This window comes from Protopterus annectens, chromosome 8.part1 (genome assembly GCF_019279795.1).
Source record: "Protopterus annectens isolate FY-2018-M chromosome 8.part1, PAN1.0, whole genome shotgun sequence".
Taxonomy (NCBI): domain Eukaryota; kingdom Metazoa; phylum Chordata; order Ceratodontiformes; family Protopteridae; genus Protopterus; species Protopterus annectens.
This window is the reverse complement of record NC_056742.1, coordinates 124,136,115-124,148,690: the sequence shown is the minus strand read 5'-3', so window position 1 is coordinate 124,148,690 and position 12,576 is coordinate 124,136,115. Positions and strand designations below refer to the sequence as shown.

The 12,576-nt window shown below is 39.9% G+C and overlaps 1 protein-coding gene across 1 annotated transcript in view; it reads left to right on the top strand.

Annotated features, from left to right (window-relative positions):
* Positions 1-4,299, top strand: part of GINS2 (GINS complex subunit 2) — a 180,705-nt gene extending 176,406 nt beyond the window's left edge. Inside the window, exons 4-5 of the mRNA XM_044081757.1 lie at positions 2,752-2,878; positions 3,502-4,299. Coding sequence (XP_043937692.1) covers positions 2,752-2,878; positions 3,502-3,627 — 253 coding nt within the window. The 3' untranslated portion in view covers positions 3,628-4,299. The remainder of the gene's footprint in view (positions 1-2,751; positions 2,879-3,501) is intronic.
* Positions 4,300-12,576: the final 8,277 nt, after the last annotated feature.

The window sequence follows — 12,576 nt, the reverse complement described above, 5'->3', positions numbered from 1 at the left end:
ATCTCAGATGCTCATGTAAGAGCCGCCCTCTCCAAAGCAAAAAACACAGCATCAATGGGACCAGACGGTGTCCCGGGCTGCGTCCTGCATGAACTCCAAGAAGAGCTAAACCCAAACATAAAACTACTGGTCAATCTCGGCCTTACTACAGGATATGTACCCAAAGAGTGGCGTACAGGAACTGTGGTCCCTCTCCACAAAGGTGGTGCCTCAACGGATCCTGGAAACTATCGCACCATAAGCCTGACTAGCTTGGTCTGCAAAGCTATGGAAAGGATCATCGTGGACCTCATAAATAAAGATATTGGGGACCTACAGACACTGGATCCTACCCCAGTTCAGCTTTAAGGGCAGATCCTGCCTCTTAAACCTGGTCGATTTCTTTGAAACAGTCACCAAGGCTATTGACAAGGGGAAGGTGGTCCACATAGCCTACCTGGACCTCGCAAAAGCCTTCGATACAGTAACCCACTCGGGTATTATAGATAAGCTCACCAGCTTAAATATAAACCCCTATGTCACTAGATGTGTTGCAAACTGGCTGTAGGGCAGAACCCACATGGTTAGAATTGTTGGAGCCATTTCAGACTCCAAACCAGTTACAAGTGGCGTCCCACAAGGCTCAGTCCTGGGACGTCTCTTGTTCGGTATATATTTCTCGGAGGTACAGGCCAACACGGAAGGACTGTGGCTGACCAAGTTCGCAGATGACTGCAAACTGGGTGCCATAATCGACTCTCCAGCCGACACAAGCATCCTCCAAAAGGGCCTCATAGAAACAGACATCTGGTGCCAGAGCCATGGCCTCAAGCTAAACTCCAAAAAGTGTATAGTCATCCCCTTTGGCAAAAACCAAGTGTCCACAAATTACCACGTAGGTGGTAATCCATTAAGTACAGAAGAAGTAATTAGGGTCCTGGGGACCCAAGTTGATAGCAGTCTCTCATTTGACAACCACGTGGCCAAACTGGTTAGAAAAACATTTTATATAGCCCACCTAATCATGAAGGGATTCACATCTAGATCAGGGGAGGTCATCGTGCCTCTTTACTCATCCCTCATCAGGCCCATAATTGAGTACATTGCCCCTTTTGGGATGTACCTTGCCAGACACCTGCGGCAAATGGAAAGACCCCAAAAGTACCTCACCAAGAGGATCAAAGGGCTCAAACAGATGCCATATGCTGCCCGGTTAAAGAAACTCCAGCACTACTCAGTGGCATACCGCCTGCTCAGAGGCGATCTGTGCCTGACGTATAAAGCCATGTCCAACCCAGAATTAATGGACATGCTCCACTTCAGGAAATCCAAATCCCTTAGAGCTACACGCTCCAGGGACTTAAACCTCAGCACAGAAATAAATCGGACATGCTGGAGGGACAGATTCATATCCCAGAGGCTCCCCTCACTCTGGAACAAAATCCCAATCCATGTTAGGCAGAGTCCCTCAATGACCCTTTTCAAGAGAAATCTTGACGAGTGGATGGGAGATCGTAGGTTTACCCCTGGGATCTCTTCTGTGACCCTACTATACAGAGGCACAGTCAACTAATCTAAAAGGGTGGCGAAAGCCAAACACACTCTGGCTAGTCTTATAAATGCCCTAGGGCAGATAGCCTAGTATCAACCTATGAACCAGGCCTGTATTTCTTCACCATGTAAATATTAAGATATGACCAATTTTCTGCTTTCAGTATGTTTATATAAATTATTTTTATGTTTATTTTTATTTGTGGTAATACATCTTTAAATGTGCAATTATCCTTATCTATTTACTTATTAGCCAATTATCATACGGTTATATTAAGCTAGGAGTATTATACTATCACTGAAGAAGGCTTTGTGCTGAAACCAGTGTGTTGTTTGGGTCAGAATAAATATATATTTTGGATATATTCACTCTGGTGCTGGCTGCCTTTTTGACTTTGAGCATTATGTAGGCAAGACTGTTTTCACTTGCAGAGGTATTGGATGTTCATCGCCTTTGTTGAGGGTAGACAAGCAGCTGGTTAGGAAAGATCCTTTCAGAAAGGACTGCACATTAAATTTTACCTTCTAGAAGCTTTCCATGGAAAAATAAAACTCTGTAGTCCATTTCTGGAGTCATGGCACTTTGTTTTATTCAGGGTGTTCGGTATTGAATATCCACACCACTTCCGCTTGTTCTACAGCTTCATCAAACATTTGCAGACTAGAATTGGACAGCAGTTCTTGTACAAGTTTGGCATTCATGCAGTGCCATAGTTCTGTTTTGTGTGTGGTCACCCATTTAGTGTTAATTTCTACTGCCTTTTCTGTATAATTACTTGTTGATTAAAATCATTTTGAAGAATGACTGCATAGAATATCTACTGTAATAATACATTTTTGACAGCTGTTTGGCATATCACTTGATAGTCTCTTACCTGTTGGGATAGACTGTTGTTCAAGTTTGAAACGTAGAACTTGTATTTTGTCTTCAGACTGCTGGCATAAATGCACTGGGGAGGAGACAATTGGCCTTTTATGCTTTGGCCAGAAGTTCTTTTGTGTTATGAAATGCTGGGCTCTAAGAAGAAATTACTTTGGATTCTGCTGTCTCAGTACCATCTGAATGTTCTCCTGTATTACTTAAGAGCTTGTACATATTCTCATATTTGTCATTTTAGGTATTTCTTTGTAATAATATTTATCATATGTTTGAACATCCTTATTGTGTATTGTTCCAGACAAAATGTATTGCCTATATTTTCTCATTCTTGTGTTCCTCAGTGCATCAGACAATATTCCAAAAGCAGATGAGATCAGGACATTGGTGAAGGATACATGGGATACACGGATCGCTAAGCTCCGGCTGTCTGCAGACAGCTTTGTCAGCCAGCAAGAAGCTCATGCTAAGGTAACAAGGGGATTTATATAAATAAATAAGTAAAACTTTTTAAATGTATTTGCTTAATTTTAACTACTGTTAAGCCTCCATTTGTTTCAACCTTATTGTTCTTAAAATGTAAGGGCTGAATACTTCATGAGCATGTATAGCTAGACTTCTAAAGATTCTCACAGATCAATAGCCTAGTAAGACCTATGAACCTGTAAGTGATCTAAACATAAATGACAAGTTAACAATACAGAATAAATCCAGAAGAAATTGTATGGAACATTTTATCTTGTAAAATGTCCTTGTTGTCACAACATGTGCAATGGGAATACTGTCAGTAGATCACATATAACTTTCTTCAGAGTTTGCCCCACCCTCCACCACCACCACCACGACCCACCCTCCACCACCACCACCAAGAAGAAAATCCAAGTCACCTCTTGAGTTACTTTTCCATGCATCCTTTGCTGATGGGATCACCAGTTCTATTCTTGATGGTTGTATTTCAGTCCCTCCCACCTTACTTTATTTATGTTTTTGTGTAAGCATCCTTTCAGAAAGAACAAAACAGCTACACATTTACTTATGTGCTTATTACTTGGTTATGTAATTTTAACCAGCACTTTTTTTTTCTTTTTTTAAAGCTGGACAACCTAACACTTCTGGAGATAAACACTATTGGAACATTTCTGACAGAATCTTTGAATCACATGTACAAATTTCGAACCATCCTTCATCCTGAAGAAGAGGCACAGTCTCAGGATATCTAAATAAGAAATGCATTCTGTTAACACGTGCATTTAGATGAAACAAACAGCAGTATATAGAGAACCATTTAAAATAACTAATTTTTTGCTGACTGCTCAGATGAACTGTGCTGGAAGACTTTTGGATGCAAAAGTTCTGTTGGCTTGCCTTCTTCATATTGTGATGTGTGCATACTGGTTGCATTTCATAATCAGTCATGCTATAAAACAGTTTGTGCAAGACTGGCAAGGAGCAGCAAGGTGTCCGACTCATTTCACAGATTGGTCAAGTCTCTCTATCTGTACATAACAGATAGCCTTGAAGTCTTGAGAAAACTTGGCAGACTGCGTCTACCGTGGCAATTTCTGTGCACAGGCACAAGAACTTTACCTACTTAAATGGAATGCAAGAAACTGTGTTTAATCTAGTCTCTTATTGCTGCTCATTGTTTGTGCTTTTCTAATTGCTACAGTGAAGGGATTTGTTTTTACTTGTCTGCCACCTAGTGGAGAGGAAGAGACACTACTACAAACGTATCTAGAAGATGAACATTGTTTTGATTTGTAGTACCTATCAAGTGTCTTTAAGATATTCATCTTTCAGCTGTAGTTAAGTACTGCCTTGGCTTTTTAAAAATATTTATGCAAATTACCATAGTAACAGTTTAAAGTGATTTGATATTTTTTTCTTATTTATTGGCTAGTTGCGGATGATCATTTTTCTGAAGTTCTAGTTAAAGCAGTTCATAGTGCAAGTTCTGCTTTACAGAAACAACAGATTTCTCTTTTATGATTCAGCATTTTTATGTCATTATTGCTATGGTAATTATTTTATTTTGATATGTTATGTTCCATTAATACAGTATCCTTCCCCAAAGAGTGATTTAGAAGCACTATGGTCTCTGTGCAAAAGCAGCAACTTGTTGATGTAGGTTGTATTAAAGCTACATGTGAGAAGTAATATACTCGTACCTTGACACTGGTGAAACAGCTACCATGACAGAGCAGTTAAAAAATAGGCCATCAAAAGATACTACTTGACAGCTGCTTATGAAACAAATGCAAAAGAAGAATGAAACCACCCAGTGGCAAAACTGGAATAATTCATGAAAAACGTGCCTCTCTCTTTTGCGTATACAACAGCTGCATCTGCATTTTTGAGTTACTGAAGCTAAGGATTTAGAAGAATCTTCTCCTTTTGGTTGCTCCCATTAGGAGTCGCCACAGTGGATCATTGGTCTGCAGAACGAGAGGCAGTAGAGTTTTACGGTGTCAAGTTGCCAGCTCGGAACCCAAGCCTTTGTCAGGAGGCACACTCTCATACCTAGGGCCACTTTAGTATGTCCAAACCACTTGCCGCATGTCTTGAGAATGGAGAAAGCCAGAGCACCCGGATGAAACCCACTTGAGCACAGAAAGGACATGCAGACTCTTCACAGAAGGCACCCCAGCTGAGAATCGAACTGGAGAACCTCTTGCTGTGACAATGCCAACTGGTGCACCACTGTGCCGCCCTAAAGGATTTAGGAGAATTTTTTGTAACTGCTCCTGGAAGTGACTAAAAAAGAAATGGCCAAATATGCAGTTGTAAGATTTCCCTCTGCAGTATGGCCACTCAGGTTTAGGAAGAAATTTTAAGGAAGGAACACCAAGGTGGGCAAGGATTAAGTGCACATCAGGCTTGCCCCTTACAAAGAGGGAGTAGGTTGTAGTATCAGTACAGTGGTGAATGGTAGTGGAGAGAGAAGTAAGGCATGTGACCTACATGGGAGTAAGACCAACAGCAGATTGACTATCTCATTCATTACAAGAAAAAATTATGGGGTCTCCCAACCCCACTGATAGCTAAGATGATAATCCTGACAGAGTCCCAGATACATGGGTTGACTTGGTATGTGCAGCAAAAGTCATGCTCCAGCAAAGTAGTGAATATAGAAATCTGATATATATTTTTTAAATCAAACGAATGCCTTTGCATTGTGCCTGACTTTATTGTGGAAGCAGCACTACTACCCCTAACACCCCCACTATACCAGCTTCCAGTGAGAGATCATAAACCTCGGTAGACTTTTTCATTTGGGGCTTACAGTTTAACCTTAGCACTGAAGTGTGGTAGGTCAATGTATAACGTTTGAAAAATAAGAAGCATTTTATTGAAAGCACTTGTCATGGAGTGTTTTCAAATGAGTACTCCCTCATTTAAAAAAAACTAGTTTACATTGTTCACAGTATTTATTTGAAATCATTCATGTTAGAGTAAGACTAACCTACTTTAGCTGTTAACTGCTTAACTGTCCAGTAACAGACATTTTTTTACTTTAGGTCTTAGCTTGGGGAGTTAAAGGTTGCCATAATTGGCCCTTACATCCACATTAGTTATTCACCGTCTTCGCTGTCTAAAGATGAATATATATATTTTTTAAACACCTTTATTGTATCATCACTTGTGACACAGGCAAATTTGCATTTATACAAAAGTAATCAAACTGTATTAAATTAACATTAACAAACATTTACATATATTGTTATGTATCATATAACCTAAGTAGCATTACATAAATAATTCAATTCCTGCCTCCCCTTCTTATAAACAAGAAACATCTTTATTAAACCATCACTTATGACATAGGCAATAATACATTTGTATAAATAAAAATTAACCAAATTGACACAATCCTAGTTGCAAGCATTTTACATCGCAAACCATACTGACACACTCCCAGTTGCAAACGTTAAACATCACTTATAATCTACTAAATCATTTTCATACTAACAGTACATAGCTCATTTAAGTCCTGCCTTCTTTTAAACCTCATTCCTCCCCTGTATGTATTGTTCTCACAATTCCCATTTTTTCCTATGTAGTTTGCTACTATACTTTTCTAAATATCTCAATTCCAGTTGTTTTATCTCTGTTACTATATTCACTACTTCTAATATAGCTGGTTTAGATTTTGATCTCCATTTTCTAGTAACTGCCTTTTTGGCAGCCACCATAATTAGAGACAGCACCATGTCTAGGCAACACCGATTCTGTATCATAGCTCAGAAAAATCATCTCTCTCGTCAGTCCAGCCGCCCACCCACCATCTCTGACACTGTATCCTGCAGGGAGTCCTTAAAGTCTGCCAACCCACCACACTCACAGAAAATATGTTCCCAAGTACCTCTTTCTTCCCCGTCACACCTCCAACATTTGCTGTCTACCTGAGGAAAAACTCTCTGGAGTCTACTTATGGCATAAAAATATCGATGTAAACATTTCCAAGCAAAAATCTTAAATTTTCTAGATTTTGTTGCATATTTGGGAGACATACATATATCCTACCATTGTTGCTTATCCAATATCTTGCTGTACTAATTATTCCTCTTTTAATGGCAACAAAAGCTCTACCAGTGCTGGTCTTTCGTTAAGGGTGAATGTTGAGTAGACTGACCTTAAGGCTCATTTTTGTTTGTTAGAATTTATTATTGATTGTGTGCCTATACTGTTGATCCTAAAGTTTAGTCAGCAAAATAGTGTGTTATGTATTTCTTGACAGGGAGAAAGGTGAATGATAGCAACTAGGCTTAAAATGCTTTTTATAAACCCCCAATTCCTCTCCTATCAGTGAAGAAATTAGTTTTTTATGCTTGAATAGAAAAAGGATTACTTTAAAACCAGTGCAACATTTCTGGAGGTTTAGTTTGGTTCCATATTTATGTAAATCTTTCTTGGAAAGAAGCAATTTCAGGTTCATTATCTTGGAGCTTTAAACAAACATATAGAAAAGGAAAGCTTCACAGTGAGAACATTCTTTTGCTTGTAATATCTTGAATAAGTGTATTTTTGTTCCTAATGAAATAGACTTCACTAGGAACTAGTTCATATTCATTCATTCACTCACTCATTTATCTCCATCCAGTTTAGGGTCATGGAGGAGTCCGAGCCTAGCCAGGCACACAGTGGGTATGAGCCAGAGAAACTAATCCCAATCTATGGAAAACATGCCTGCTCATGAGAGCACACACCCGCACTCGCGCACACCCCACACACACCAAAACTAAATTAAAGTGTAGCATCAACACCTATAGGCAGTTTGGAGGATTGCCATTTCAGCTATGGCATGTTTTTGGGAAGTGGGAGAAAAATAGAGCACCAAGCAAAATTTAGGCAAATATATGGAAGACATGCAAACTCTGCACAAAAGAGACTGCACTACAAACTGAACTGGACAACCAAGCACTTTGAGACAGCAGTGTTAACCGCTGTATGTCTGTACCTTCATGTAGGGACTGTAACATTAAACAGTGGAAATGAAAATTAAATTACTGATCGTTAGTGTAGTTACAGCAGTGTTTTGTCTTATTTCAGTGAGTCTACTGTAATTGGTGCTACATACAGGACTAGTATGTATCTGGGTTCTCCACAGAATAGAAACTTTTTTTTTCTTTCAGACATCTTCAAAGGATATCATGACAGTTGTCAAGACCATTGTTCTTCAGTTATGGCAATGTTTTTTTTTTTTTTAACACTTTTTACCAAGTGATGATGTGGTAATCCGTGGTGGTGCAGCAGTAGCGTTGTTGCCTCACAGCAAGAGGTTCTCCCGTTCGATTCTCAGCTAGTGTGCTGGGAGTGCCCTCTGTGTGGAATCTGCATGTTCTCCCCACGGGTCGAGTGGCGTTCCAAAAGACACGAGTGAATGGGCGTGCCTTCATTGAAGGTTGGGCGTCGAGTTGGCAACTCAGCACCGTGAAAAATCTATTGCCAATCATTAGTGGACCAGAGTTCCGCTGTGGCGACCCGTAACCGGGAAAAGCCAAAAGACAACAGCAACCAAGTGATGATGTGCTTGATGTGATTTATTATAGGAGTTATGAAAGAATCGCAGTTTAGGTAGTAAATACTTTTTATGCCAGCAGTTGTCACTGGATTATCTCAAGAGTCCATGTGGTTAATACATTACCAGCAGAGATCCACATTTTTTATCCAGTTTAGAACAAACTGGTCATAGGATTTGTAACAGCTGCACCTTGCCTCAGAGTTCCACTTGGCACATTGAAGTTTCTCAGGCTGCATTGCTGGCCCTGTAAATTGACTATCTCCTGCCCTTCTCTACTTAACATCCCTTCCAGGACTCTGAATTTAGTATACCATGAAAAGTAAACAACTGTAAATACTCCTGAGGTACTGGATTTTCATATTTCAGAAAATATTTTTGTAGTGCGTTTCAGAATTTGTTTTGAATCTAGAGTAATGGAGGAAACATCCCAGTGGAAAATGGGCATCTTTGGCTGACTATTATCTTAAGTGCATTATGTACTTTGTGGTTTTCACATGACTTCAGAAGCTGCCAAGTGTGTAGGGATTTAACGAGCCCACTCACAGGTGAATATGCAAGAAGACCATAGAAAACACACCTATGACAGACCAATTGGAAAAAAAATGTTGGCAGTTGCCTCTTTTTGTCACCTTCCAGGAAAGAAGAAAGTCAGAGAAATTTGGAAAAAAACTACTCTGAGAAATAGAGGTAATGCAGATGTAAGAAGAGAGAGAACTGCAATGCCAGTTTTCTTTGTCCCTTCCAATAACAGCCTCTCACACTTTAATCTTGATGAAGCATCAAGAGCTGGGGACTAGCAATAAGTACAATAACATCATGTTCACAGATGGCAAATAATGCAACTGATCTACCACAAATATTGACTGAAAAAAAGTGTTTTTGCTGAACAGTAAATGCACCCACCCCTCAACCCCCCTTGATTAAATATATTAAAATCACACAACAGTGGGAAAAGAACACCTATTCTACAAGTGAGTGTTTCCATACTCCATTGGCAGCACTTTGTTACAGCCAACAATAAACTAAACTGCCTTAGCAGCTCAAAACACTAATAATATCCATGAATCGATAATGTCAAAAAATTGTCAAAAAACATTCAGCAAAATTTTAGTTTGTACTAATATCAAACCAAAACCCCATTGCAAATACTAAAATGCACAAAGAGCCGAAACCATTTGTTGAAAAATGTACCTCAGTATATAGGATTTGGTAGCACTGCACTTGATGAAACCACATGCTCCCATGCTGGGGTCAGCACTGGATATTGCAGTAGTGTAGGATACCTTAGTATTATCAAAGGTGGCATTGTTTCTTCATGACACCACTTTTATACAAGTGACAGCTGTCACTTGCCCAGGAATGAGTCTCAAACTCCCAGTCCAAAGGCCAAATAGGGCACTTGAGAACATATTTTATTGCTGACAGACTGGTTATGCCATATTATGGCAATCTGGCATGCCGACTCTTAGAGTGATTGATTTCCAAGCTAGCACTGCAAGTCAATAAAGATGACCTCCACTTCAGCTAGTCCCTTCTGGAGTGCATTGGGCCCACCTCACCCATACCAGCAATAGTAGGACACAGCTTGTAACTATTCAGATCTGCATTCTTTGTTTCATGGTTATTGTAGCTCTGCAAATAAGTTGACATCATTGAGCAAAAGGTAAGGCAAGCAGCTAGTAAAATAAAAGTTAAGTAGTCTGATGATAATTTAATCCCAATTTAAATATTTATTTTTCATCAGCATATCTTTGTTTACGTGACTAACCCCTTGTCTTGACAGGTTACAGGTATTTGTGTGAGCAAGCGTGGAGTATATTAATGTGGCCATTATTTTTCCTTGTATTTAATTACTATTAAACATCAGAAGTGTACAAAGGTTATGGTGGGTACACAGCAGAAATGAAAGTGACTCTTGTTTGCTACATAAGCATTGTGTTTGTTGCCGAGAAGAGGTGGACACTGTTGGCGGTTATAGATGCAAACACTTCTGCCTGCAAATTTCCCTTAATACTCTGCTGGTGCTCCATCGGTGAGTTCTCATAATTGTCCCTGACTGACGCATGATACATTCAGCAAAGCTCCAGAGGTACCAACATAGATCCTACCTACTAGCCCTTCATATTTTTTGTCCACTTCTGTCCTCTACCTAGTCCTTCCTGTCCTCTTTCTGTTTTCTGACCAGATCAACTTACCTAGCATTATGGACGGACAATTTCCAACAGTTTCTACAGCCAGCCTGGTCGACATGGGCATCCTGAGGCAATGTAGCAATTACTCATGTACACTGACAACCCACTTCTTGTAGTCCACACAAATTCATTATGTGAGAGATGCATCTATATCAAGAACCTAGAATCCAGGCTCTCTCACTCACGAGTCAGTTCATCTGATATTAAGCAGGTTGTTGGAATGCACACCTCACCTCCTGCCACTACCAAACCAACAACACATAAACCTATATATATATGCGGAGGTCCTTACCAGAAGCTTATCTAAACAGCAGAGACCCCCCTCAACACCTGCACGATTCACATAATAGATCCTCAGCAAAATATAGTACACATAATATATCACACTTCAGTGTCTCACCAGTTAAGCCCCTAAGGCACAACACAAAAACTTGTGAGACACAGATGTCCCTCTCACCAGGTTGGATAAGGAAAAAGTCATGGTCTGCAGTCTGTCAGGTGCCAGGATCCACCACATCACACACCACTCAAGTCTCTCAACAGGCACTGTCATAGTCCATGTTGGTGTGAACAACTTGAGACGTACCTCACTGGTCTATATGAAGAGAGACGTGACTGAGCTCTCTGATTATGTGTCTCAGACAGGTATGTCCCTAACCTTAAGTAGCATTTGACCTTCACCTAGTATGATACCTCAAAACAAACAAAATATTAAACAGTTGGCTTAGTTTCTAGTGTCATTCAAAGGGGGCCCAGTATCTGTCAGCCTGGGATGACATGGTCGACAGACCTCGATGCTGTGCCAGAGATGGTCTTCATCTTTCACCTCTTGGATTTCAGTTATTGGCTAAGGCAGTGGTTCCCAAGCTTTTTCGATTCTCGGCTCCCTTGCTGAATCCAGGTTTTCCCCAAAGCCCCCCCCCCCGCATAAAGTGCATATTAGATCAAAACGCTTCAAAATTTCAGCAACTTCAATTTAGAAATATACACATGAATTAATATATACTCGTGTGTGTGTGTGTGTGTGTGTGTGTGTGTGTGTGTTTTATGTGTGTATATGTATATACACACACACACACACGCATGTATGCTCAAGACATATGTACATACGTATATGTATGTGTATGCACACACGATTCTAATAGCCCATCCCCACTAAATTATGTCAGAGGTATTTATCTACTCTCTTGATACATCCTCACAAGCTGATTTACATTGCCTGTCAGCAAAGCCAGAAAAAATTATGAATTTTGTTTTGTTTTTATACAGTAGCTGTACACAAACTGCACACACAACACAGATACACAGGCAAACCACCCATGAGACCAAGCCATTCATAAGAACCTTTGCAAATTAACTAAAGCCCTACTCAATGGAAACAGAAATACATGCTATTTTATACACACACACACACACACACACACACTACATGTGCTGTGAAACTACCTTATTAGAATTTTGAAAATTAAAATTACAGAAAAAACTTCAGCCATTACTTGCAGAAACGGGGCAACTCTAATGTGACATAACTAATGGAATGAGACTGTAACTTGAGGTATATTTTAAATATACAGCAAAAATATATGACTAAGGGAACACTTGGCACTGTATTTCCCCTTCTGTATCTCTCACTTCTGTTCATCTCTCTCTCACTGTTTTTGAGGCCAGGTCTATTTAGTTGTTTTGGATCTGCACGTGATTATAACTTTCCTTCCCTCATTACAGCCTCACTTTCAAAGGAATTACAAACTTCAAATGCTGTTAAAGAATGACTTCAGATTCAGTCTGCTTTTCCCAATGACTTTATAAAACTAACTGGCTAACTTTGAAATCAGCTTGTCAGCTGTTTGACAGACAAACTCCTCAATGTCAGCGGTGTCCTTTTTTGCTTGCATTCTCGTCTAGCCCATCAGGCCACTAGTAATCTTTCTTCTGCTTCTCTTTTGACATTCTCC